The sequence below is a fragment of the Protopterus annectens genome, chromosome 7.part0, assembly GCF_019279795.1.
Source record: "Protopterus annectens isolate FY-2018-M chromosome 7.part0, PAN1.0, whole genome shotgun sequence".
In the NCBI taxonomy this organism is placed as follows: Eukaryota; Metazoa; Chordata; order Ceratodontiformes; family Protopteridae; genus Protopterus; species Protopterus annectens.
Window position 1 is genome coordinate 1,997,612,522 of NC_056739.1, and position 27,319 is coordinate 1,997,639,840.

At 44.9% G+C, this 27,319-nt stretch overlaps 1 protein-coding gene across 1 annotated transcript in view; it reads right to left on the reverse strand.

Moving 5' to 3' along the window:
* The window catches only part of COPG1 (COPI coat complex subunit gamma 1), a 1,279,491-nt gene that overhangs the window by 871,192 nt on the left and 380,980 nt on the right, over positions 1-27,319 (reverse strand). The window contains exon 7 of the mRNA XM_044078421.1: positions 15,853-15,945. Coding sequence (XP_043934356.1) covers positions 15,853-15,945 — 93 coding nt within the window. The remainder of the gene's footprint in view (positions 1-15,852; positions 15,946-27,319) is intronic.

Here is a 27,319-nt window from a genome sequence, read left to right on the forward strand (position 1 = left end):
AACTGCTACCAAAACAAAGATGGTTTCCCATGTCAAGAACTTCAAATCCACAGAAAATAGAAGTTATGTACTCACCATAACGTTCCATCTGAGTAGATACTTCATTTGTCTGCAACCTGTGGGATTCGGATCCGACCTCGGATCCGACCGGCAGCTTTCCAAGCTTCAAGATCCGAGCTCCTAGCTCCTCCCCCTACCCATAATCCCTTGCTACCAACCACATTACCTCAGATCGGTTATTTTGCCCTATAAGCTAAAGATGGAGAGAATTCTCCACAGGACAATATTTTACCGAGGTTCGGGGGATGGCAGGGGGGGTCGGTTGCAGACAAAGTATCTACTCAGATGGAACGTTATGGTGAGTACATAACTTCTATATCTGAAGTAGTTACTTCATTTGATCTGCAACCTGTGGGACAGAGTCCCCAGCTTACCTAAAGGCCCTGGGTGGACCCTACGGAAGGATATTCCGAGCACATGAGCCAAAGGAAACCCTACTTCTGGAGATCATGTCCAGTTTGTAATGAGAAATGAACGTATGGGAAGAGGACCAGGTAGCCGCTGAACAAATATCGTCAAATGGAACTCTAGACCAAAAGCTGTTGAGGTAGCCACAGACCTGGTAGAGTGTGCCCGGATGGCAACCGGAGCTGGTCTCCCAATTGAAATGTATGCCTGTCTGATACATTGAGAAATCCAATTGCTACTGTCACCTTAGAAATTGGTTTGCCCATGGCTGATTTAGCATAAGAAACAAACAACTGGTCTGACTTGGAAATCTTTAGTCCTGTGCAAGTAAAAACGCAGTTGCCTGTGTACATCCAATTTGTGCAATGTGTATTCACCTTTGTTTTGGAAGCTAGGAAAGAAAACAGGGAGGTTAATAGATTGATTAATGTTAGATTCTGTGGCTACCTTAGGAAGAAAAGAAGGATTAGTCCTAAGGGCAACCCTATCTTTGTGAAAAATAAGGTATGGATACTTAATGCACAAGGCTTGTAGCTCTGATACCCGCTTGGCGGAGGTAATTGCTACCAAGAAGGCTGTCTTCCAAGATAAGAACTTTAATGGCGCAGAGGCCGCAGGTTCGAAAGGTGGTCCCGTTAATGCTTGTAATACCAGGGTAAGATTCCATGGAGGCATAGCCGGTTTAATGGGAGGCTTTAAGAGGAACATGCCTTTTAGAAAGGCTTTGCATATTTTAACTGAAGGCAAAGAACTTATGTCATCGCCTACATGATAATGGGAGATGGCAGCAAGTTGAACTTTAATGGTGGACGCGCTAGCTCCCTGCTCAAAAAGGAGGGATAGAAAGTCCAGAATGTTGGGAATAGGAACCGTAAAGGGGTCTAATCCCTTATCCTTTGCCCAGATGGAAAAACGTTTCCATTTACTGTTGTAGAGTTTTCTGGTGGATGGCTTATGAGCTGCCACGAGAATAGCCTTGACTGGGGAAGAGATACCGGGAGTCCTTGCCATTAATGGAACTGGATCAGCCAGGCTGTGAGCCGGAGGCTGACCAGGTTTGGAGTGTGGCATCTCGTCGGATGCGAGATTAGGTCTGGTTTGGGATCCAGAATCCAAGGGGGAGCCACACTGTGAGACTGCAGAAAGGGGAACCAGACTTGTCGAGGCCAGAATGGGGCAATGAGAATCACTTTGCTTCCCAACTGACAGGCTTTCTGGATGAATTTCATCATCAGAGGAAGAGGAGGATATGCATAAAGAAGACCGGGTGGCCAAGCATGAACCAGGGCATCCCTGGGAGATTCCCCTTTGGGGGGAACTATCGCAAAGTACTCGCTGCATTTTGCGTTTAGGGGAGAAGCAGAAAGGTCGCAGCGAGGTTGACCCCATTTGTGGAATATCTGTTTCGCGACCGAGGGATTCAGAGACCACTCGTAAGGGCTGAGAAACACCCGACTTAGGCTGTCTGCTAATATGTTGGTCCGTCCCAGAATGTGCGTTGCTATCAGAAAGCGGTTGGTGGAAATCGCCCATTCCCACACTCTCATGGCTTCTCGACACAGGGGGTAAGACCTGGTCCCTCCCTGTTTGTTGATGTACCATACTACGGACATGTCCGTGTGGATTGCAATAGTCCCCAGAGGTAGAAGGTGATGGAGAGCTTACAACGCCAATAGCACTGCCCTCATCTCTAGGACATTGATATGCAATGCAGTCTCTAGAGGAGTCCACGTCCCTTGGACTGACTTCCCTGCATAATGCCCGCCCCACCCGAGGCAGGAAGCGTCCGTGGTCAACGTGGCTTCGACTGGGGGAATCACAAAGGGTCTCCCTTCTTTGAGATCTTCTGCCTGCAGCCACCAAAGTAGGGAGTCCCTGCATGCCCTGCTCAGGGGAATCGGCATGACCAAAGGATGGGTCAACAGAGACCATTGGACCTGAAGAGTCCACTGTAACACACGCATCCGCAGACGGGCATGGAGAGAAAGGCCGATTGCCGCCGACATAGATCCTAACGCCCTCAGGACTAATTCTGCTGGGGGGGGTTGGGATCTGAAGAATATCCAAGACTTGGCGGTACAAACTGTTTAATCTGGTTGGTGTGAGGACCACTCTGGAGATTCGAGTATCCAACCTGGCCCCTATGAAATCTAGGGCTTGAGACGGGCACAGGCAGGACTTCTTCAAATTGACTGAAATGCCCAAATGAGCAAACAAAGATAGGGCACAGTCTCTCGCTGTAACCAGAAGATGCTTGTTGGGGGCGGTGAGGAGCCAATCGTCCAGGTAAGGGAACACCTGAATGCCCTGGAGTCTCAGGTGGGCTGCTACCACTGCCATGACTTTGGTAAACACTCTGGGGGCTGAGGTTAGGCCAAATGGAAGAACCCTGAACTGATAATGACTGGCTCCTAGCCGGAAGCGGAGAAATCTCCTGGACCGTCTGTCCATTAGTATATGGTAGTACGCGTCCTTGAGATCCAATGAGCACATCCAGTCGTTCTCCTGCCGAAGGAGGAGAATAGATTGGAGAGTGACCATCTGGAACTTTTCCTTGGGTATGAACAGGTTCAGGGACGAAAGGTCTAGAATGGATCTAAGGTCCCCCGTTTTCTTTGGCACCAAGAAGAACCTGGAGTAATAACCCGATCCGGACTGATCTGGGGGGACGGGCTGGATGGCTCTTTTTCTTAGCAACTCTGAAATTTCTTGAGTTGCGGACTCCCTTTGATGGGGTGGAACATCGGGGAGATGTTTGGGCTTGGGGGGGGGGTTGCAAGAACGGAATTGTGTAACCTCTGGATATTATCTGGAGCACCCATCGATCGTTTGTAATTGACTCCCAGCTTGATAGGTGCTCTGATAGTCGCCCCCCGACTGCCTCCAGAGAGGGACAGTCGGGCAAGCCCTCAGGGTTGTTGCGCGGGTCCCTCCGAGAAGGGTTCTCTAGACCCGAAGTTACGCGGGCCCCCTCTGCCTCTGGGCCGGCGTCCACCTTGTCCTCCTCTGCCTCTAGAGGACGAATTGTCCGCAGCAGGACGGGATTGCTGAGATTTCTGGAACCACAGCTTCTTTTGCCCTCTCTGATTCCTGGAGAAGGATCTTTGGGGGTTCGAGAAGCGGACTCCGACAGCCGACAGCGTCTTCCCATCCTTCTCGCTCTGGACTAGCATGTCGCGAACCGATGAGCCAAATAAGGCCTAACCATCGTAAGGGGCGTTCGCGAAGGACGCCTTGAAGGGATCCGTGAAATCGCAGAGGTGGAGCCAGGAGTGCCGTCGCAAAACTACTCCCGCTCCACTAGCTCTAGCGGCTCCTTCCGTGGCATGAGAAAGAAGCCGCATAGATGTGTTTGATATGGACTTTAGAGTGGCCATTCGGGTCTCAAAAACCTTTTTGTCTGAAACCGAGATGGACTCCGGAGGGGCTGCAGCGTATTCCTTAATTAAGTCACGCTGTAGCATGATAGTGTGTGCCATGTAGTTCAGCGACCTTATAGCAAAGGTTGCTGAAGCAAACATCCGCTTCCCAATATGGTCCAAAGCCCGGGACTCCTTGTCCGGCGGATAGGTTCATAGGTTCATAGGTTCATACTAGGCTATCTGCCAGAGGGCATTTACAAGCCTAGCCCATAGTTTTGTGGCTTACGCCACCCCTTTAGTATGGGGAACTATACCCATTATTTTGCTGTGCCTCTGTTGAGCAGTGACACTGAGGTAATCCCTGGGGTATATCTGCGATCTCCCATCCATTGGTCAAGATTTCTCTTGAACAAGGCCAGCGAGGTGCTCTGCCTCACATATACCGGGATTTTATTCCACAGCATAGGGAGTCTTTGGGTGATGAATCTATCCCTCCAGCACGTCCTATTAATAGCCGTGTCGAGGTTTAAGTCTCCGCCCTTGTGGCTCTGACGGATCTAGATTTTTGAGGTGAAGCATATTCATCAAATCTGGGTTTGACATGGCCTTGTATGTTAGGCAAAGGTCACCTCTGAGCAAGCGGTGGCGACTGAATAGAGCTGGAGTTCTTTCAGTCGGGCAGCATAGGACAGATGTTTGAGACCCTTTATCCTTTTGGTGAGGAACTTTTGTGGCCTCTCCAGCTGCTGCAAGTGTCGGGTGAGATACATTCGAATGGGGCATTGTACTCAATCATTGGTCTGATGAGTGATGAGTATAGGGAGACTATGACCTCCCTTGATCTAGATGAGAATCCCTTCATGATAAGGTGGGCAATGTAGAAGGTCTTCCTAACTACTTTAGCTACATGGGTGTCGAATGACAGACTACTATCAACCTGGGTCCCCAGGTCCCTGATAACTTCTTCTGTGCTCAGTGGATTGCCACCTATTTGGTAGCTAGGGGTAACCTTGTTTTTCCCGAAGGGTATGACTATGCATTTTTGGCATTTAACTTTAGGCCATGGCTCTGGCACCAGTTATCCGTTTCTGTGAGACCCTTCTGAAGGATATCTGTGTCAGATGTGTTTTCTACTATGGCCCAGTTTGCAGTCATCTGCAAACTTTGTCAGCCATAACCCTCCTGTGTTTGCTTGTACTTGGAAAAGTAGATGCCAAACAAGAGTGGGCCCAGGACTGAGCCCTGTGGTACACCACTTGTGACAGGCTTTGAGTCTGACATGGCGCCAGCAACTCTGACCCTGTGGGTTCTGTCACTCAGCCAGTTTGCAACCCATCTTGTGATGTATGGGTTAACATTTAAGCTGATGAGTTTTTCAATGATACCCGAGTGGGGTATTGTATCGAAGGCCTTCGCCAGATCGAGGTAGGCTGTATGGACTGCCTTTCCCTCATCAATGGCTTTGGTGACTGTTTGAAAAAGTCAACCAAGTTTAGAAGGCATGATCTGCCTTTGACAAAGCCAAACTGGGATGGATCCAAAGTCTGCAAATTCCCTATGTCTTTATTTATGAGGTCCATTATGATCCTCTCCATGGCTTTGCAGATAAGGCTTGTCAAGCTAATGGGCGGTAATTTCCAGGGTCGGTGGAGGCACCGCCTTTGTGAAGTGGGACCACAGTTGCAGTGCGCCACTCCTGGGCGTATCCAGAGGTAAGACTATGATTAAACAGCTGTCCTAGCTGTGGGTTTAATTCCTCGTTGAGTTCGTGGAGCACACAGCCGGGGACACCATCAGGTCCCATGGATGCTGTGTTTTTGCTTTGGAGAGAGCAGTTCTCACTTGGGCGTTGGAGATGTTTGGGGGCTGCAATCGCTTGGTATAGATATCTCTCCTTTTGGGGAGGGGAGAAGTTTGCACTGAACCTGTCAGCCAGTATGTTGGCAATGTCTGTAGGATCAGTAATCTTCACATCATTTTGAACTAGTTCTGAGCATATCTGGGAGTTTCCTCCCAGGTTTCTAACATAGCTAAAGAAGGCCTTATGATTGTCTTTTGAGTCTTTAGCTATTTTTCTCTCAAAATTTGCTTTGGATGATTTTATGAGAGCTCTTAGTTTTTACTTATAGTGATCAAGGGTGTCTTACCTTTTAAGGATTTTGCTCTATCTTGTAGTAGCTTCCTCCTTTTGTTGTAGAGTTTGTTTATGGCTGGGGTCCACCAGACTGGACGCTTGCCTTTGGCACAAAGAGTCTTTGTTTTGCTTGGGATTGCCTTATCCATGCAGTCCTGCAGGTGCTGGTAGAAGGCATTTGTAAGTGATTCAGTGGCTTGAGTACTGTTTTCCGCCCGCTCGGGGCCTTAAAGGAGACCACACTAGTCTTTAGAAGTGTGAAGTCGGCTTTTGAGAAGTTCTTTACTGTGGTCTTTTTATTTCAGGTGGGGGTGGGATGAGGACCTCCAGCGAGATTAGTTTGTGATCTGATCTCACCAGTGAGGGGTATACTTCGGTGTTGAACATTGTGCTCCCATGTTCGTGATGATGAGATCAAGTATGTTTTCTCCTCTTGTGGGGATGGTGACTAGTTGTTCCATGGCATTTGAGTTTATGAATTCCAGGAACTTTTGGGCTAGGGTGTTTGGGCTTGAGTAGTGTTCCCAGTCTATATTAGGGTAATTGAAGTCACCTAGTATGATGGTGTTTGGTGATACATTTATCCCTCTAGTGTTTTCAGGAAGGCCATGTGAGGTTCCTGAGTTTGTGAGGGTGGCCTGTAACATGCTACAATTTGCAGAGCAGTCTTGCCTATGGTTAATTGCACCTGGATGGTCTCCAATGCATCGTGCGTTGCCACCAGTCTTGAGGTGTGGGTGTCTTTGATGAATATGGATACCCCTCCTTTCTTGGTATTGTCCGGATTTTGGGGCGGAGCATGATAAGAGGTAAAACCTGATAGTGCTGGGGTGCTCTCAGGAGCCTTGAACCAGGTTTCTGTCACTGCACAGACATCGATGTTCTCCATACTGAGAAGGGCCTCGAGTGCGTGCATTTTGAGATTTAGACTTCTGGCATTGAGCAGCATTACCCTTAGTTTTTTCCTTTTTGTGTTCTAGGGTGGTAGGTTTAGAATTTGAGCCTTGCCTAAAAAGGCACTATGGGGTGGCAAGAGCCTTTGCCAATATCCGGAATCCCAGGGTGACAGGTGCAAGCCGTCCCTTGCGAAGCAGCGTGGCTTGTCCAGCATGTCATCCCAGGCAGACAGACATTGGATCCCCTTTGAATGACACCAGAGTTTAAGCCAATTGTTAAAGCTGATCATCTTATCTCTGTATTGTGGCATCATTCTTGGTGAAGGTAGGATACTGCTCAAGGTCAGGGTCATACCTGCCTGGGCTACATAATCAGAGAGCTCCTCAATGTCTCTTTTCATGTAGTCCAAGGAGGTACGTCTCAGGTCGTTTACACCAGCGTGGACAATGACTGAGTCGTATTTGTACCTGCTGTTGAGAGACCTGAGTGCTTGCGTTATGTGGCGGATTCTAGCGCCCGACAGGCAGCTTACTGTGACCTTCTCCTTACTCAGTCTGGTGAGCGGGACGTCAGTGTGTCTGACTATGGAGTCACCAATGACTAGTGTGTCTGGCATTGTGTTTGGCCTTAAGGGCTGTGACTGTTTGACACTCTGACTGTGAGGTCTATGTGTTGCAGGTGTTGTGTTCTGAGGTGGTGGTTGTTTGGGTGTCTGCTTTGGTGGCCTCTGCTGTTTTGGTAGATTTTTGATCAGAGCCGCCGAGTATGTCTTTGTGTGTTTATGTGTATGATTTGAGGTTGTGATGGTACTATGTGAGACTGAGTCTATAGTGTGTGTGGTAACCTTCTCCTCCTGACTGGTCTTGCCAGTCCTATGTTGAGAGAGCTCAGCCTCCAGTTTGGCCGTATAGTTGCATCTCTCGCATGTATTTGTGTTTTGTGGGAGGAGGAGAGGGTTGTCTGTGTACATGAGGCAATTGTAACATTGCCTCAATATTCCCAGGTTCACCAGCTGAGCAGGAGAGGACACTAGCAACTGATCCCTCGACATGCTAGAAGGACTAGACAAAAAAACTTTAAAAGAGATTCCGGGGGATGTGGGTGACCGAGAAATGGGGGGTTGCCTTTTTGGGGTGCTATCTATAAGAGTGCCGTATCAAGGTAATAAGTACTGTAGGAGCATGTGCTAGGTTTAACAGATAGAGAAAAGACAACTTGGAGTCAAGTAGAGATGATCTTTTTAGGTATTAGAGAAAGTGCTAGTAACAGGGATGCTTAAAGGTAAGATTGAAAAGAATGCACTCTGCAGTGTGCACTAGAGAAGTTAGATATGAAAGTAGGTAACTTGAGTTTTACCTGTTTAAAAAGTTAAGGTTTAGTGGAGAGTTACTATTTTTAAAACAGCAAGATGGACTGAAAGGGGTGGTTACTTTTGTATTTTGGTACTATGAAATACTGTAGGATGGCCAATAAATTTAAATAATTGAAGGGGTGGGATTTCAAAAGTGATGGTTTTGTGATTACTCACATAAGCCAGTGAAAGTAGAGAGAAATGAGATATATGGTCAGATTAACATAAGAGGCGGGCAACTAGAAAGACAGTGGTATTTAACAAGACAACTTAAATGGATGGGAGGGAGGGAAAAAATTCTGCCTGACTCAGAACAGAGAGAGCTGTGGTCTCTTTTGAAGTTTTAATATGCTGTTAAAACAGAATGCAAGCAAAACAGAAAGTAAAGAAAACAAACTACAGTATTCAAAATATAGAAAGGCAATACAGTAATACAAAAAATAACAGCAAACTAACCTTTCCTTCACAGCAAAGTGTAGCAGAGTCTGGATGAGCCTTTCTGGTATGGACTGAAGAACTTTCTTGGGCAAGTTCTTTCTTAGTGGCAGCCGCCACCAACATAGCATCCACTGGTGCGCCTTTGGACCATGAAGGGAGGGCTGAGGACCTTATCCGGGCATCTAGGGATAGGCTCCACGGTGTCGGGCTCCTTCCAAGCCCTGGTGGTAATTAGGTCCACCAAGGGGTCAGCTGGGGGGGACAGCCAGGAGGTAGATGGGCCTGCCTCAAAGGCCTCCAGAAATACGGACTCGTCCATGGAGGGCTTTTGGGCCGACCACCCCCCTCTTATACGCAACATCTCCATGATGTCTCCAAATGAGACATCTTCAGGGGGTGACCTTGGGGAACCCTCCGTATCCTCCAAATCTGTATCCGTGGTAATGGACTCGGGGGAGTCCAGGTGCCTCCTTTTGCACTGGTGCTTCCGAGGCACCTCTTCGGCGGGGCTGTCCGAAGAGGGCTCGTCCACCGGTTGGTGTTCCTCCCTGGGAACTAACTGGAGGCTTTGGGCAGGCTGTCCCGATGGATGGATGAGCAAAGACAGACCCTGATACAGTGGGGGCACGGGCGGATCCGAAGGCCCGGTCGGGGACCTGGATGACCTCGACAGTACCCGCTCCACTACCTCAAAGGCCGAGGGAGATTCACCATCACCAGCCTGAGAAAGTAACCTCCTCGGCTCCGAGGTAAGGATCGGGGTCGGAGCCGAAGCAATCGGATCCGAGGCAGTGGTGCGCTCCGGCCCCATTGGCGGCGAAGACACAACCACTCCCTCGGATCCGATGCTCAACCCTCGGCCCCAAGAGCTTGGATCAGACAAGCTCGAAGGCATAGTCGGCGTCGAAGACACTATCCCTGTCGGCGCCGACGTATCCCCGTATCCGAAGGGCCTGGATCCGAAAACTCCGAGACCCGATAACGGGTCGGAGAAGGAGCTATCGGGGCAAACATGGGGGCTGCACTCCCTCCCAAGGGGGGGGGAGGCAAGAGCATCTGGGTCTGCATCTGGGTCTGCAAAAATCTTCGCATCATCCGATCCATGTCTGCTTCGGAGATGCTTCTGGTAGACCGCGAAGAGGTAGTCAAAGCAGGCCGGGAAGGCCGCCTCGAAGACCTCGAGAGAGACCTATCCTCCTCCTCCGGCTCCGGGGAAAAGGAAGGTGAACGGAGCAGAGAGGACAAGGATCCGGAGACCCTCTCAGGAAATTTCAGAATCTTTTCAGGCGGAGCCGAGGGATGAGACTCGGCCCGCCTCTTAGAAATATGACCCTCTCTCTCTCTGTGTTTCTTCTTCTCCCTGTGGGAAGAAGAACCAGACTCCACAGAGCTAGTACCCGATAAGGGAGGTTGAGTCCCGGGTACAGCTGAGGGAGTAGCCAGCGCTGAAGCTACCAGAGTAGCCTGGATCCGGCTAGGAGAGGAAAAAGAAGCTGATTCCTGAGGGAGTTTTCCCGCCAGGATCAGCTTGTTCTTCCTGTCCCTAAGTGCCCGAGGATTAAAGGCCGCACAAATCTGGCAGGCCTCTGACAAATGTGCTGCCCCCAGACACAAAACACACTGAGTGTGGCCATCAGCTGGGGAAAGCTTATGGCCACACTCAGTACACTTAGAAAATATAGCTTTTGCTTCAGCCATAACTCTCTCACACACACACCCAAACACTAAGGGGGGGAGGGGAGAGACAAAATTTAAACTAAAGAGAAAGTTTTTTTTTTTTTTTTTTTTTAAAACGTGGGTATGATTAGATAAACGCTAAAAACAACACACACACAATTTAAACTAGAAACTAGCTTTTAGAAAAGGAACAATCTCACCAGGCCAGGAGCTCTTCACTAAGAAGCAACTGTCTTTAGCCGCGGCAAAAAACGATCTGAGGTAATGTGGTTGGTAGCAAGGGATTATGGGTAGGGGGAGGAGCTAGGAGCTCGGATCTTGAAGCTTGGAAAGCTGCCGTCCGATCCGAGGTAGGATCAGAATCCCACAGGTTGCAGATCAAATGAAGTAACTACTTCAGATCTGCTGGTTCAAAGGAAGTTTGTGTGAGGGCTTGAAGCATCACTTTAATATCCCATGGAGGACCAGGTTTTCGTATTTGGGACTGAAGGAACATTCTTTTAAGAAAGGCTTTATATAACAAGACTCCCATAGTGTTGTTAAAGGTATGGCCTATGTGAAAATTAGAAATGACTGCGAGTTGAACTTTGATCGTAGAGAAACTAGAACCTCTGAAAAAAATTGGAAAAGAATTTGAGTGTAGGGAAAAAATGCAGAGAAGAGATCAAATCCATTCTCTGTATCCCAAAAGGAAAATCCTTTCCATCTGCTTCAACATACTCTCCTAGTGCTAGAATTTTGTGAGGCAGTAAGGATATGAACTATATTTTCCGAAAACCTGGCGTCTCTGGCCATTGTAGAGTTGGAGGAACCAAGCAGTTAATTTCAAGGTCTTCAGGTCCAGGAGAGGATGCCCACAAGGATGGGAGATAAGGTCTAGCCAGTAAGCCAGCATCCAGGGTAGACAGAGAAGGTGAGAACAGAGATATGGGGACCAGACTTGTTGAGGCCAATAAGGTGCACTGAGGATCACCCTGACCTTGTACCTTCTGGTTTTCTAAATGAATTTCATAATCAAGGGAAATGGAGGGAAGGCATAAAAGAGGCTCGAGGGGCCAACTGTGGATCAGGGCATTCCTCTGTGACTGGCCCTGTGTAGGGATTAGGGCAAATTAACTGCTGCACTGGCTGTTCAGGTAGGAGGAGGTAAACAGGTCGCAGCAACTAAAGATTAGTTCACCACCATTTGACGGAGACGTCAACATTTTCTAAGGTGAGGAGTGCCTTCACAGAGTGCAGTTTCTTGTTTAGGTTCCTAGGATTGAGCAGCAATTCCTTGAGCTTATCAAAAGGAGATTTTGTTATGTTGGGAGGTTGGTTACTTTGACACTGCCTAAAAAAGGCACTACAGGGGTGGCTAATGCCTTTACCAGTATCCAAAAGCCTAGACAAGACAGGTGCAGACCATCTCTAGCAAAACAGTGTGACCTGTAGATCATGTCCTCCCAGTCTGACAAATACTGGATCCCCTTCGACCAACACCAACAGTTAAGCCAATTATTAAAGTCGATCATTTTTTTTTGTACTGCGGCATCATCCTTGGTGAAGGTAGAATGCTGCTCATACCTACCTGACACACAACATGAGAGCTCAATAATGTCTCTCTTCATATAGTCCAGGGAAGTGCGTCTCAGGTCATCCACACCCACACGGACTATGACAGAGTGATACTGGTACACATAGTTGAGTGGCATGAACGCTTGTGTGACTTGACAGATCCTGGCATCTGACAGGCAGCTAACTGTTATCTTCTTTTCCAGCTTGGTGAGAGGGACATCTGTGTGTCTCACTATGGAGTCTCCTATGATTAGTATGTTAGGTTTTGTGGTGTTTCACGTTAGAGGCTTGTTTATTGAGACACTGGTGTGTTTATTATATGATGTGGTTGCCGTTTGCTTTGCTCTATGTATATGTGGTTTCATAAGGCAGTATTTGGAGGCCCTCTGAGTTTTTGCCAAGTTATTAGTAAGTACCTCTGTATATGTGAGTTTATGCGTCAAACCCTTATTTAGTGTGGGAAGTGACGTGTGTGTGCTGACAACCTGTTTGGCATTCAGTTTGTGACAGTCTTGCCTCCATTTTCATTGTATAACTACATCTGTTACATATAGGAGTCGTTTCAGGATTAAGTGGTTGTCAGTATACATGAGACAATTGCTACATTGCCTCAGGATGCCCATATCCATCAGGCTAGCTACTGAGATGGCAGGAAACTGCCTCTCCACGACATCAGGTTTTTACTCTGGGTTTTATAAGGGAAATGAATGGGTTAAGTAGACTGGAATGTGTTGGAAGCACAGAATGGGAACTGTACTTTGTGTAGTTTAAGGTTAACCAATAGAGTGATGCTGCTCACTGCGCAACTTAGTTGCTCCTAGAGCAGCAGGGGGCTGGGTATGGTTTCAGTAGCAGTTATTCTTGGGAAGTTTTACCTTCAAGGCTTTTGCATCTATGGAGGGCACTGCTAACAGCAGCTGCATGGACAGCAGCTTTGAGCAAACACAAGGCTTATATACAAGCAAAAAGGAACAGGTTTTACGCTAACTACCAATCAGGAAAGCACTCAATAAGCCTGCCATCAGATAGGTTTAGATCAGCACACTTCTGCTACAAGACTGCATTAGAAAATCTTCTTAATGTAAAATGTCCAGTTTGGAGCCCAAGTGTAAGAAGACCATGTAGTCTAGATACAACAGGCCTAATTATCTGATACAATATAATTAGTAATTAAAGTAGCAGTAGAATAGTACATTTTTTTTATTAAAAGTGTAGCAAATACCATAAAAAACTAAAAATGCAACAACAATTATCAACAGAAGTGGAAAATAATACTTATGCTTGTCTTTTTAGCAGAGGATTACCTTGGCTGTAAGCAGGTGCACTGGAACTCTCTGTGCAGTCACTCAGACATGATTCAAAGCCCAGAAAGCACCACAGCCATGCAAGCCTACAACACCTTCCTTATATTCAGACCACCAACTAAATAAGAAACAACCAAAGGAGGATGTGTATCCATCTGCATAAAGGATAAGTATACCTCCAGACTGGTCAAACAGTATGACTCTCGAATTACTCCATGTCCAATTAACCATATGTAAAATCCCCAACCACATCATCGCCAGCTACAGCTCACCACTATGAACCAGGAAAAACAAACTGCATAACGGAACTTGGGAGTCACTCACCATGCAGCCCAGTACCTTATTCATGGGTGATTCTAACTAGCCTACTATTCATTGGGGAACATACACGACCACTAACATGTAGGCTCAGATGTGCTTGAACTTTGTCAATGTAAATGCTTTGAAACATCTAGATGGCACACTCACTACAGGGCTCATATATTCTTGACACAGTACTCACCAACGTGGGGTGAGTTGCACACCCCCCTCCCCATGTAATGTTCTCTTTGGTAAGATTGACCACAAAATGTTCTCCCTTGAAATAAATACAAGATTAGTTACACCATCAAGCTCAAAAACGCTGAAGAATTACTCCAAGATAAATTATCTCCTACTAAGCGACAGCATAAGAAATTTCAAATCTCCCCAGAACCCAGAAACCATAGAATCCTACGCAGAGGTATACAACAATACCCTGTACAGCCACTTAAGCAGTTGTACAGAATCAACAATACCAGACCGGATTAATCCCAGGTCCTGCTAGAAAAACAAGCCACCCTGGTATAAACAGGCTATACAACAAAAGAAAGAAACTAATGCCTAAAAATAAGTGGGAACAGGCTCAGCAGAAAAAGAAATCCCTCACTAGTCTAAGTAAACAAATCAGAGATCTGGTCAATTCTCAAAAGCAAATTATGAAGCAAAAGTAGTCTTCCTAGTGAAGGAAAATCACAAAGCATTTTTTAACTACGTCTAAAATCTTAAGGGGAATACCAAACTATGTGTAGAGATGGTTGTGGATGGCACCACCCATACTCAACCAGAAGAAACAGACAACCTGCTAGCTGACAGATTTGGATCAATCTTCAGCTCCCTGTCCCCACCAGCTGCCCCCAAGTATACCTGCCACTATTCCTCAGCCTATTATCTCAAGACAGCAGGACATCTCTGTGCTCTGTAAGGCTAAAACACAGCATAAACAGGCCTTGATGATATCCCAGGTTGCCTTTTAAATAACTTAAAACATGACGTAGCAGACACATTTGGATCCCTATTTAACCATGGCCTCCAGACAGGTTATGTTCCAGCAGAATGGAGGACAGAAACAGCCATTCCTCTACACAAGGGATGACAACCAACCGACCCTGGGAATTATAGACCCATAAGCCTGACTAGCCTCAACTGTAGGGCCATGGAGAGAATCATCATGGACCTCATCAACAAGGACATATGTAATCTCTAGACCCTGGACTCAACCCACTTCAGATTCGTTAAGGGCAGATTATGTCTGTTAAAATTGGTTGACTTCTTTGAGAAAGTTGAGAAAGTCACCAAGGTCATGGATGAGGGAAATACACCTACCTTGACCTGGCCAAAGCATCTGACACAATTCCCTACTTGGGGATTAAAGAGAAACTCTCAACTGGGCATAATCCCCTACGTCACCAGGTGGGTAGCAAAAATGTCTCACTAACAGCACACATACTACTGTCTCACCTCTAGCAAGAGGTCAGTCACCAGCATCATACAACAGGGTTCTGTATTAGGCCCTCTTCTGTTTGGCATTTATTCCTCAAAAATCAAGGCAAATGTAGACAGCCTTTGACTGACCAAGTTTTAGGATGACTGCAAACAGGGGGCAATCAATGAATCCTCTAACAATACTGATATATTACAGAAAGGATTAATGCAGACAAATGACGACTGTCAGTGCCAAGGATTAAAACTAAATGCAACAAAAATACATAATTATTCCCTTTGGGAAGCCCTACCACTGTTTTCGGTCTCCTACATACTACTAAGGGGCGATTAGTGTCTGGCCTACAGGGCAGTCTCTGATCCAGACTTGATGAAAATGTTACACATTCATAAATTAAACTGCACAAGGGTCACTCATTCCAGGGATCTTAACCTAGCCTCTGACATAAATAAATCATGTTGGAGAGATAGGTACATCTCTTAGAGACTACCCCTTTCTCTGGAACAAGCTTCCCATTCAAGTGAAGCAAAGTCCTTCCTTGACCCTCTTCAAGCACAACCTAGATCAATGGATGGACAGTCATAAATTTACACCTAGGGTGGAACCCAAGTCCCTCATCGACATAGGCAGTTGGAATTAGATACCACAGCATAGGCTCATATCTTTGTGAACTTCGTTCACTTAGTTATTGAAAATTTGCAAACTGGTTAAAAATGGCTAGGCTTGTAAGGGCTCTTGGACTGTTAGCCTAGTAATCTCCTCTAAACCTATGAATAATAATTAATCAAGTTTTATTTTCTAAAAGCAATTTCCCCATACCCTGTGATATTCTCTTACCATTGACCAAGATCCAATACCACTTTCAGATATTACTGTATGTTTTGCTTTACTCAAGGAGAAATACATGGCTGTAGGTCACCTACCAGGGAGGAAATTAGAGCAGAACTGGACACACTGGGTACTTTATCCACAATTGCCTGTTTCATGTAACGTTCAATTGCTTGCAACATAGTGCTCTGCAAAAAAGGAAAGAGATGAAAACAGAGTTACAAAATTAAGAAAAGATCAAAAAATATATTATGATGAAAAGCAATAATCTTACAGTTGCAGGATCATTTACATGTATGTGTTCATCAGAAATTGCCAGCTAACTTTTTTTAACAGTTCAATCAATTTCTGAACTTGAAGAAGCTACTTGCAGACAAGTTCACGCAAGTATATTCTACAAACTCATTTTTAAACAGAAAGAATATCAAGCACTTGCATGACAAGTCTTTTTGTTGTACCTCTATAAGTGAGTCCAAGAAATGATGGCTTCATTGCCCAACCGAGTCACTTCTAGCATGCAGTTTTTTTTAGCAGCTGATCTTGGGGCTACACAGACACACAGAGACACAGAGACACAGAGACACAGAGACACAGAGACACAGAGACACAGAGACACACAGACACACAGACACACAGACACACAGACACACAGACACACAGACACACAGACACACAGACACACAGACACACAGACACACAGACACACACACAGACACACACACAGACACACACACAGACACACACACAGACACACACACACAAGCCGACACTATTCAGTAATTATTTGCTTCAGTGACACTGCACAGACAACAGAAGCTCATCTCAACCTCAGTTCTTGCTTAAAAAATGCAGGACAGGTAGCAATTTGGATGGCAAATAAAAGTAGACAACATGAGTTTACCCAATTAATAGAGCCACAAAAACCAGGAGTAAGAAAAAAGGGTGAAGTGTACATAAAACAGGGAGTGGACATTTGGGGCTTCATAAAATATTTTTATATTCAATGTTTATGCAACTAGTCATTTTTCAACCAACATTTTTTCAGCCTTATTAAATGTTTTGCCATTGGATCACTTTTTGACATCAACATACAGCAATAAGGCTTTGTGTGGTTTACACTAAAACACTTGATGTCAGCTAACGTTATCACTTTTGAGAAAAAAAAATCTATAAAAATATTCAGTTTATTTTCACAAAATGTTTTAATCGTTGCTATCAGTCCTAACATCAAGAGTACAAAAATCTGTAAATAATCCATCAACCATGGAAGCCTATAACAGAGCTCTAGGCTGGTTGGTTTTGGTGTCACTCAATGTGCAAGTCACATAACGAAGCAAACGTCCTTGTCTAAGAGAAGAGTGAGTAGAATATATAGCAGCTGCAACTTCTTTCTTCAGCTCAGAGCAAAAATCTTCACTACTTTGTGTAGGCTATTTCAAGGGGTATCAACCATAAAGTTTATCATAAAATTTAAAGGAACTGAAAAGAAGATGCTGTCTCCTGATCTTTATTTAACTGAAACAACCATATTTAAATCTGCTCTGCAATTCCTTTTAAGGATGTCACTACATGCTGCCTTTTTTTGTCTCACCACACAGGGGACTTTTTGAGATTCATTAAATGGGCACACTGGCATTACCACAAGTAAGGTCAGTTAAATCCAGTCCTAAACTCTTTTAACACCAAATTTTTAATGGCAATCTCTCTTGAGATTGTGGTACATATCCTCCACTGAAAGAATGTCATTTCACAAACAAGAGTCTCATGCCTTGCTCTCAGAGTATGCAAACTGGCAAAATTGCATCTGACCTCCTAAGAGCACAGAAGCAAAATATAGTAAAATCTGAGTTGATTACATTACATAATAGTGGAGGACTTTGTTGACACTACAAAAAACAACTTTTGAATTCCATAGAGAACCAGAAGGGCTGATGTATGGAACCAGAACAAATGGATGCACAGTGCATCATGTCACCGGACAGAGTACTGGTATGGCTCCATGTGGGACAATGGGTACAGTTCCAGAAGCCACACAAAGAAAATGGATTAAACATAGTTAAGGTTTACAGAAAGGTCACAAACAAGTTGAAAGAGTGGAAGAAATGGATAACAAATACACATTTTGAAAGGAGAAAGAAAGTACAGTTGTGTACACTTACCATAAATGCAGATGTTCAAGTGTATTCACTGTTGCAGTCATTACATTTGGGTAATCTGCTGGCAGGTTGCCCTCAGTCGGCCTGAATAACAAAGTCTTGGGTCCTGCGTCGGTTTCCGTCTCTTCTTCCATGACGTCAGGTCATCAGGGGTATAAAACTTGCAGCAGACACCATTTTAATCAGTTTTTCTTGCCCCAGATGTCAGGTGCCCCCCAAATGGGGAGCAAAAAATGTGTGTGTGTGTGTGTGTGTGTGTGTGTGTGTGTGTGTGTGTGTGTGTGTGTGTGTGTGTGTGTATATATATATATATATATATATATATATATATATATATGTTTAGAACACAAAAAATGTACCTCCAACTAAAAGCAAATACACCAAAAAGGCTTTTGAGCATAGTAAAAGAAAGAGGTATAATAAAGGAGAAACAGGGGGCTGGCGGGTGGGTAACCAGGACTGCAACAGTGAATACACTCTAACATCTACATTCATGGTAAGTGTACACAACTGTACAATGTTCTTCGTGTTTCACTGTTGCAGTCATTACATTTGGGTAGAATCCCAAAGCTATGGTTGGGAGGATGGAATTATACAGCATTAGGAGCAGCTATGAGGCCCTGCAGGACAGCAGTGGCAAAGCCTGCACTGGATTTAGAAAACAGAGGTAAATGATAATGTTTGGTGAACGTATGAACTAAGCTCCAAGTAGCAGCTTCTAGAATGTCTCTGGTAGGAACACCTCTGAGAAAAGCTGCAGAAGTAGACGCAGCCCTGGTGGAATGGGATCTGATCCCCTTGGGGACAGGTTTACCATGGTGCATGTAGCAGAAACGAATACAATGGCTTATCCATTTTGAAATAGTCTGCTTAGAAATAGCCTTTCCCTCTGCCTCTGCAGCAAATGCCACCAGTAATTGCTCAGATTATCTTACATATTTTGTCCTGTTTAAGTAGAATCTTAGTTGTCTGTGTACATCCAATGAATGCAGAATCCACCCCCCCCCCCTGTTCTGTGGATTTGGGAAAAAAAGTTGGCAGCTGAATGGTCTGATTAAGAGCCACACTGGATACCACTTTAGGCATAAAGGATGGATTGGTCCGGAGGGCCACCCTGTCCGGATAAAAGATAATGAAAGGCTCCACTGCCATGAGAGCCTGTAGTTCTGAAATCCTTCTAGCTGAAGTGACTGCTAAAAGAAAAGCTGTCTTCCAAGAGAGAAATTTTATGTCTGCAGTAGCAGCTGGTTCAAAAGGAGGAAGGGTGAGTTTTTCCAGGACAAAATTGTGGTCCCATGCAGGAGTTGGTGCTCTCTTGGGAGGTCTCAAATTTTCGCCCCCCCCCCCCGAGGTACTGCTTTAGCAGGGGATGAGAAAAGAGAGGAGGCTCTGTGTTGTAAAGAGCCGAAATGGCAGAGGCATGGATCTTTATGGAAGAAAAAGATAGACCCTTATGAAGCATCTCAATTAAATATTGCAGAATCTGAGGAATATTGGGCATTGTTGTGTTTATTCCTTGTGCTTGGTTCCAGGCACAGAATCTTTTCCATTTATCAGCATAAGATTTTGTAGTACTAGGCCTTCTAGTCTCCAAAATGACATCCATCACAGGTTCATTGAGAGATGTGACTGGTGAAATTAGTTGATTAGCCATGCTGCAAGATTCAGAGTTTGGAGCTGAGTGTGCAGAATTTGATAGTTGTGCTGAGACAGTAGATAAGGTGTCTGAGGCAGGTACCACGGAGGTAGGTGTGACATATTGCGTAGGAGGGGGTACCAGTGTTGGCGAGGCCAGTCTGGAGCAATCAGAATCATTTTTGGTTTTTCCTGTCTGACTTTTAGTAAAACCTTTGAGAGTAGAGGCAAAGGGGGAAAGGCATAGACTGATCCAGCTGAAGGATAGAGCATCCACTTTCCAAGCTTTTTTGTGATGAATTCTTGCGCAGAATTTGTCCAACTGATAGTTTTGGGGAGAGGCAAAAAAGATCTATGTCTGGGCTCCCCCATCTTTGTGTCAACATGCTGAAGATTTATGGATCCAGTTTCCATTCGTGTGGGTCCATAAGATTTTTGCTTAGTTCTTCTGCCAGAGTATTTTGCTTTCCTGGCAGGAATTGAGCTTGTAGATATATTTGGCAAGTCAAGGCTGTGTTCCACTAAGCCATGGCTAGTCTGCTCTGCAAAGGGGGTAGGAGTGGGTACCCCCACCTGCTTGTTTATGTACCACATAACTGTGGTGTTGTCCATCTTTATCAGTAGTTGTCCTGGATGAAGAAAGTCCTTGAAGGCTGTCAGAGCATTCTGTATAGCTAGCATTTATTTCTGGTTAATATGTAGGTGCATTTGAATTGGGCTCCATTCGCCCTGAATGCATCTCCCTGCCAGATGGGCCCCCCAAGCATAATCTGATGCATCTGTAGTCAGGGTTAGGGTGGCAGGGGGTGGAATGAATGACAGTCCCTTGTTTTGGTGACAGGCCTCTGCCCACCATAGGAACTCCTCTTGCAGGCAAGGAATGATAGGAATCATTGTTTCCAGGCTGTGACAATGTTGACTCCATAAGCTTTTTAGGTACCATTGAAGTTTCCTCATATGCAGTCTTGCACATGGAATTAGTAGAATGCAGGAAGCCATGAACATCAAGGCCTGCAGAATTTGCCTTGCAGAGAGCTGGGTTTTTTGTGGCCACTTGTTTGAAGTATGTCATCAATTGAATTTGCTTGTCTGGCGTGAGTTAAGCCATCTGGGCAGTTTTATTCAAGCTTGCACCCAGGAATGTAATTATTTGAGAGGGTACCAGTTGTGATTTCTTTTCGTTGACTGTGTACCCTAGGCATGTTAGAAGCCTTTTTACAAACGCCAGATGTTGTAGAAGAATGTCCTTGTTTTCTGCCTGAATTAGACAATCGTCCAGATAAGGATAAATTTGAATGTTTCTTTGTCTGCAGAATGCAATTACTGGTGCCAGGCACGTTGTGAAGACCCTGGGCACAGTAGATAAGCCAAAGGGCAGTGCAGAGAACTGGTAATGCAAATAGCCTGCTTTGAAGCGGAGGCATCTTCTGCAAGATTCCCTGATTGGGATATGCAGGTAAGCCTCTAAGTCTAGAGTTACTAACCAGGCATCCTTGCCCAGCATAGGCAGTAACTGTTGTAGAGTCAGCATCTTGAATTTTGGAATGTCCAGGAAAGTATTTAGAATGAATAAGTACAGAATTGGATGCCATGATTTGTCTTTTCTGGGTACCAGGAAAAGTCTTGAATAAAAACCTTGTCTTTTTTCCTTTTCTGGTACTGCTTGAATAGCCCCCATATCCATGAGGGACATAACTTGTTTCTGGGCCTCTGTCCACTGATTTGGAGGCAGATCTGGCCATCCGTTTGGAATTAGCAATGTGTGGAAATGAAATCTGTATCCCTGTGATACTATATATAAGACCCACTTGTTCTGGGTAATTAGATGCCAGTTTTGTGCATGAAGTGCTAGTTTTCCCCCCAAAGGGGCTGCCAAAAGATAAGTGCTTGGAAATGGCAGAGGAAAGTCATTGAAACTGTTTACCGTAAGGAGGGGCATTGCTACTTCCAGATTTGGAGATGGAGGCCCACCACTGTTTTGTTCTGTAAGTTCCTTGTGACTGAAACCTGGAGCCTTTGGAATGTCTGGGTTTGGCCTGAGCAGCTCTGTTGGGTACTGGAAAGGACCAATTCTTAGTAGGCCAGTGCCTACTGAACCTGGGTGGCTGCACTTGTAGGAAATCTTTTACAGTTTGCATAGATTTAGCTTTGTCTTCCATCTTTTTTAAAACTTCTTCTGCCTTATTACCAAATAGACTGTCCTGTTGTAAAGGAGCATCCAACAATTTTGCTTTAACATGATCAGGCAGATTTTGCTCCTTGAGCCAAGCATGCCTTCTTATCACAGATCCAGTTACGGCGGCCCTGCAGGAGGCCTCCAAGGAATCAAAACCACATTGCAAAGTATGCTTTCCAACTTGTTCAGCTGAATGCAATAAATCCTGTAACTCTATTTTCCACACAGTCAGAAATCAACATCATTTTCTGTTTCAGTAAGCCCATGACATGCTGCTGATATTTAAGCATATGAAAATGACAGTTTAAAGCCCTGATTGCCAGGGTTGCAGATGTGTAAACCTTCTTACCCCATCTATCCAGCGCCCTGGAGTCTCTATCAGAAGGGGTAGGATTTTTAGCTGTAGAAGCCTTAACACCCTTGGGACCCTGAGAAATTGTTTCAGGATCAGCAGTAGGGTTTTTAAAAAGAAACATGTGAGAGTCAGGAACCCTGTAATACCTGTCTGGCTTACTAGGAGTAGGGAATCAGGAGCCATGTTGGATTCTGAGAAAACATCATCAACAATGTCTAAAACAGGAGGTATAGCCAAAGGCCTATGCTGAGGAAGAAGGAGGAAATCCCTAAGCCTCTTTTTGGATTCTGAAAAATCCTGACTCTCCCAATGAAAATGTTCCCTTAAGGTATGCAAAGGTTCTCCAAAAGAAAAATTCTCAGGAGGAGAAGCAGAAGGAATGGATTCTTCTGCATCAGAATCCTCATAAGGTGGAATAGAAAATTCCTGATCAGAAGAGGAATCAGAATGGCTTGTATTGTCAGGCTCTGGATTGCATTGCATAAGTGGAAATTCCTTAAGATTCCAAGAGCAGTCTTAAGTTATTTCTTACACTTATTTCACTGAACTGCACTTCTGAAACGCTTATAATTGTGCCATACAGTTGATCTACTATATTTTTGCACTGTTATAAAGCTTTTTTTTTTATTGTTTCACTGCATTTATGTACTGTTTTAAAGTGTTTTAACATTACTTAACTGTAAACTGCTTTTTCATACTGAGAGTTGTATTTTCTGTTTGTGATTGCTCTGTCCGAACCTTTATGTGCATTTTTGTCTGTTAAAAGCATTCTCTAGTCTGCTCCTTGATCTGTTTAAAACTTTCATTTAGTGGCTACAGCTAGGAAATGTAATAGTGTGCATTACTATAATTGTTTTTGTTTTATTTAAATTACTAAATTGTAAACTGCTTTTTCATACAGAGACTTGGATTTTCTATTTGTGGGTGTTCTTTCTATGCGTTTAAAGTGAGGTTTCTGTGTTCTGCTCAGGTGGCATAATCTTGATAGAGGCCTGTTGTGTAGGCTGGAAGTTTTGTTTGTATTTCTGGCAGCCATTTTCTGCTGATTGTCTTCATTATTGAGAGTAACAAGGCCTCCTGACCTTCTGTAGTATGAGTGATTGGGTAATAGCAGGGGCTGAGGAGTAATCTCATCTTCCCAACTCTTCCATGCTTACTGCTATATAAACCCTGTGTCTTATAAAGGCTTTGCTTGTATTGTCAGGCTCTGGATTGCATTGCATAAGTGGAAATTCTTTAAGATTCCAAGAGCAGGCTAAGTTATTTCTTACACTTATTTCACTGAATTGCACTTCTGAAACACTTACAATTGTGCTATACGGTTGATCTACTATACTTTTGCACTGTTATAAAGCTTTTTTTATTGTTTCACTGCATTTATGCACTGTTTTAAAGTGTTTTAACATTACTTAACTGTAAACTGCTTTTTCATACTGAGAGTTGTATTTTCTGTTTGTGATTGCTCTGTCCGAACCTTTATGTGCATTTTTGTCTGTTAAAAGCATTCTCTAGTCTGCTCCTTGATCTGTTTAAAACTTTCATTTAGTGGCTACAGCTAGGAACTGTACATTTTTTCCCACCCTCCCTCCCTAGTGCTGTGTATACTTGGTGGCTTTGCAGTTGCCCGCCCATACTGTATATTTGATCTGTGACGCTCCTCCCAGTCTAGTGTCATTAGTTCACTCAATCTAATAGAGAACATTTGTGAAGGCCAACCCACTCAGATTCCTAACGTTGAATTAACTTCTGTTCCAGCTTTCTCCATTTCAACTTTACTGGAAAAAAAATCCATACTTGCTTCCCCCTTTCCTGGGGCAGGTCAGATATGGATTTGCTGTGTCCAGGACTGTTTGTGAGCTCCTAAGCCCCCCCCCTTAACTGGGGTTAAACTATTCCTGGCGCCATAAAGTCTGTTTTTCAAAGTTTCCCTTGCAACTAGCCAGCTTTTTAGTTTTAGCACTCATCTGTTTCTTTGATCTCAGCACTTGTTCAGAACTCATTGTAAGCACTAATTAAGTTACAAATTACTACAGCACTCAACTTTCCTCACTTGTCTAGAGGAAAACAGTTTTTAGTACTTAATAAATAAGCACCTATTCAGGCATGTCTAAAGGTCAGCTCCCGGTGTTTTCTCCTGTCTACCTGATGAATATGGGCATCTTGAGACAATGTAGCAATTGCCTCATGTACACAGACAACCCTCTCCTCCTACCACCCAACACTACGACCTGTGAGAGATGCACTTATATAGCCAAACTGGAAGCAAAGCTCTCTTTACCAAAGACAAGCCTAGACAGTCAAGAGGAGAAGGTAAACACTTGCACCGCACCACACTCATCACATAGTCCCTCAAAACCTACACCACCAAAACACACACACACAACCACAAAACACACACCTACATTTGCGGAGGCTCTCTGTACTAATCTGCCCAAACAACAGAGACCTCCAAAGCAGAAATGCAAGCAACCTCCACCCCCAACACAACCCAAATGACACATAGTCCACATACTCAGTGTGCCACTCAACTACAGTCCATAAGGCATAACGTACCCAACACTCTAGTCATAGGTGACTCTATAGTCAGGCACACTGATGTTCCACTCACCAGGCTAAACAAGGAAAAAGTTACTGTCAGCTGCCTGTCAGGTGCCAGGATCCGCCACATAACGCACGCACTCAGGTCACTCCACAACAAGTACAAATATGACTCTGTCATTGTCCATGTTGGTGTGAATGACCTGAGACGTACCTCCCTGGACTACATGAAAAGAGACATGGAGGAGCTCTCTGGTCTTGTAACCCAGGCCGGTATGACCCTAGCCCTGAGTAGCATCATGCCATCACCTAGAATGACATCACAGTACAAGGACAAAATGATTGACTTTAATAATTGGCAAAGCTTCTGGTGTCATTCTAAGGGAATCCAGTACCTGTCTGCCTGGGATGACATGATCGACAGACCAAGCTGCTTTGCCAGAGATGGCCTGCACTTGTCACCCTTGGGATTCCGGATACTGGCAAAGGCTCTTGCCACCCCTATAGTGCCTTTTTAAGGCAAGGTTCAAATGACAAATTCACCACCGTAACAGGTACAAGCAAGCAAAATCTGAGGGTAATGCTACCCAATGCTAGAAGTCTAAACCTCAAAATGCACTCACTCAAGGCACTCCTTAAAATGGAGAACATTGACATCTGTGCAGTGACAGAGACCTGGTTCAAAGCTCCAGAGAGCACCCCTGCATTAACAGGCTATAATTCATACCACACCTTTCGGCCACCAAACCCGGACTGAAACACGAAAGGTGGAGGCGTGTCCATATTCATTAAGGATATCCACACCTCCAAGCTGGTTTCCAAGCTAGTTGCTCAGCATAATGCATCCGAGATTATCCAAGTTCAACTAACTCTGGGCAAAACCACAATCCAGATTGTAGCTTGCTACAGACCCCCCCCCCCCCACCAAGACCCAGGATTCCCACTCCTCTTTTCTTGATACACTGGAAAATATTAAGGTACAACCCAACAGTCTAATAATGGGTGTTTTCAACTACCCTACCATTAACTGGGAACACTACTCACGTACCAACTCTTTTGCTCAACATTTTCTGGAAATCATCAATTCCAATGCTTTGGATCAACTTATCCACACCCCCACCAGAGGCAGCAATATCTTAGACCTGGACATCACCAACATGGGTGACCGGTGTTCCGCACCAGAGGTCAGCTCCTCGTTGGTCAGATCCAACCACAAGCTAATCATCGTAGACATCCACATCCCACTCCCACCCCCCATTAGGAAAACAACCGTAAAAAAATTCTCCAGAGCCAACTTCACGCTTCTTAAGACAGAAGTGGCAAACTTCATGACACCCATGCAGATGGACAATAGAGGTACGACTGCTGAATCCTACACAAATGCACTTTATAAGCACTTACACGAGCTCATGGATCGTGCTATCCCTAACAGAACCAAGATGCTATCCTCCAAAAAAAGGAAGCCAATCTGGTGCTCTTCTGCCATAAACAAACTCTACAACAGAAGAAAGAAACTGCTGCAAAAAAAGAGTAAAATCCCACGATTGGAGGAACTCCCTGGTCAGCCTCAGTAAGAAGCTGAGATCCCTCATAAAATCCTCCAAAGCTAGTTATGAAAACAAAATTGCCACTGATTCTAAAGACAACCACAAAGCATTCTATAGCTATGTTAAAAATCTCAATGGCAACACTCAGATCTGCTCTGAGTTACAGCACAATGACACTAAATATACAGAACCAACTGATATTGCCAACATCCTGGCAGATAGGTTCAGTGCTAACTTTACCCCCCTCTCACCCCCTAAAGGGTCCATCTTTATACCGGAAGAATGCAAAGTTCCTGTAATCACGGCTGCACAGGTAAAAACTTCACTCTCCAAAGCCAAGAACACAGCATTCATGGGACCTGACAACATCCCAGGCTGCCTTCTACATGAACTACAGAATGAACTGGCACCCCACCTAAGTATCATGTTCAATCATAGCCTCACCTCAGGCTTTGTGCCCATTGAATGGCACACCGCGACAGTTATCCCACTCCACAAAGGGGGGGCCACAACAGACCCCGGGAACTACCGCCCCATTAGCCTGACGAGCCTCATCTGGAAGGCCATGGAACTCATAAACAAAGACATTGAAGATCTCCAAACCCTGGACCCCACACAGTTCGGGTTTGTAAAAGGCAGATCATGTCTCCTAAACCTGATAGACTTCTCTGAAGTCGTCACCAAGGCCATGGATGAAGGAAAGGTGGTTCACACAGCCTATCTAGATCTCGCCAAGGCGTTCAACACCATCCCCCACTCTGGAATTATAGATAAACTCACTAAACTAGGTATAAATCCCTATGTCACAAGATGGGTTGCCAACTGGCTTACTGAAAGAACCCACACTGTGAAAGTAGCAGACTCCAAATCAGACTTCAGAACAGTGACAAGTGGAATACCACAGGGTTCAGTACTGGGTCCTCTCCTGTTTGGTATCTACTTCTCTGAAGTACAGGCTAACACAGAAGGTCTTCCACAGAAGACAAACTAGGAGCCATAACTGAAACTCCTAACGATGTGGACATCCTACAAAATGGCCTCACTGAGACAGATGCCTGGTGTCAAAGAAATGGTCTCAAGCTCAATGCCAAAAATTCTGTACCCATGAACTACCACATAGGCGGTAGTCTATTTAACACCGAAAGTGTGATAAGA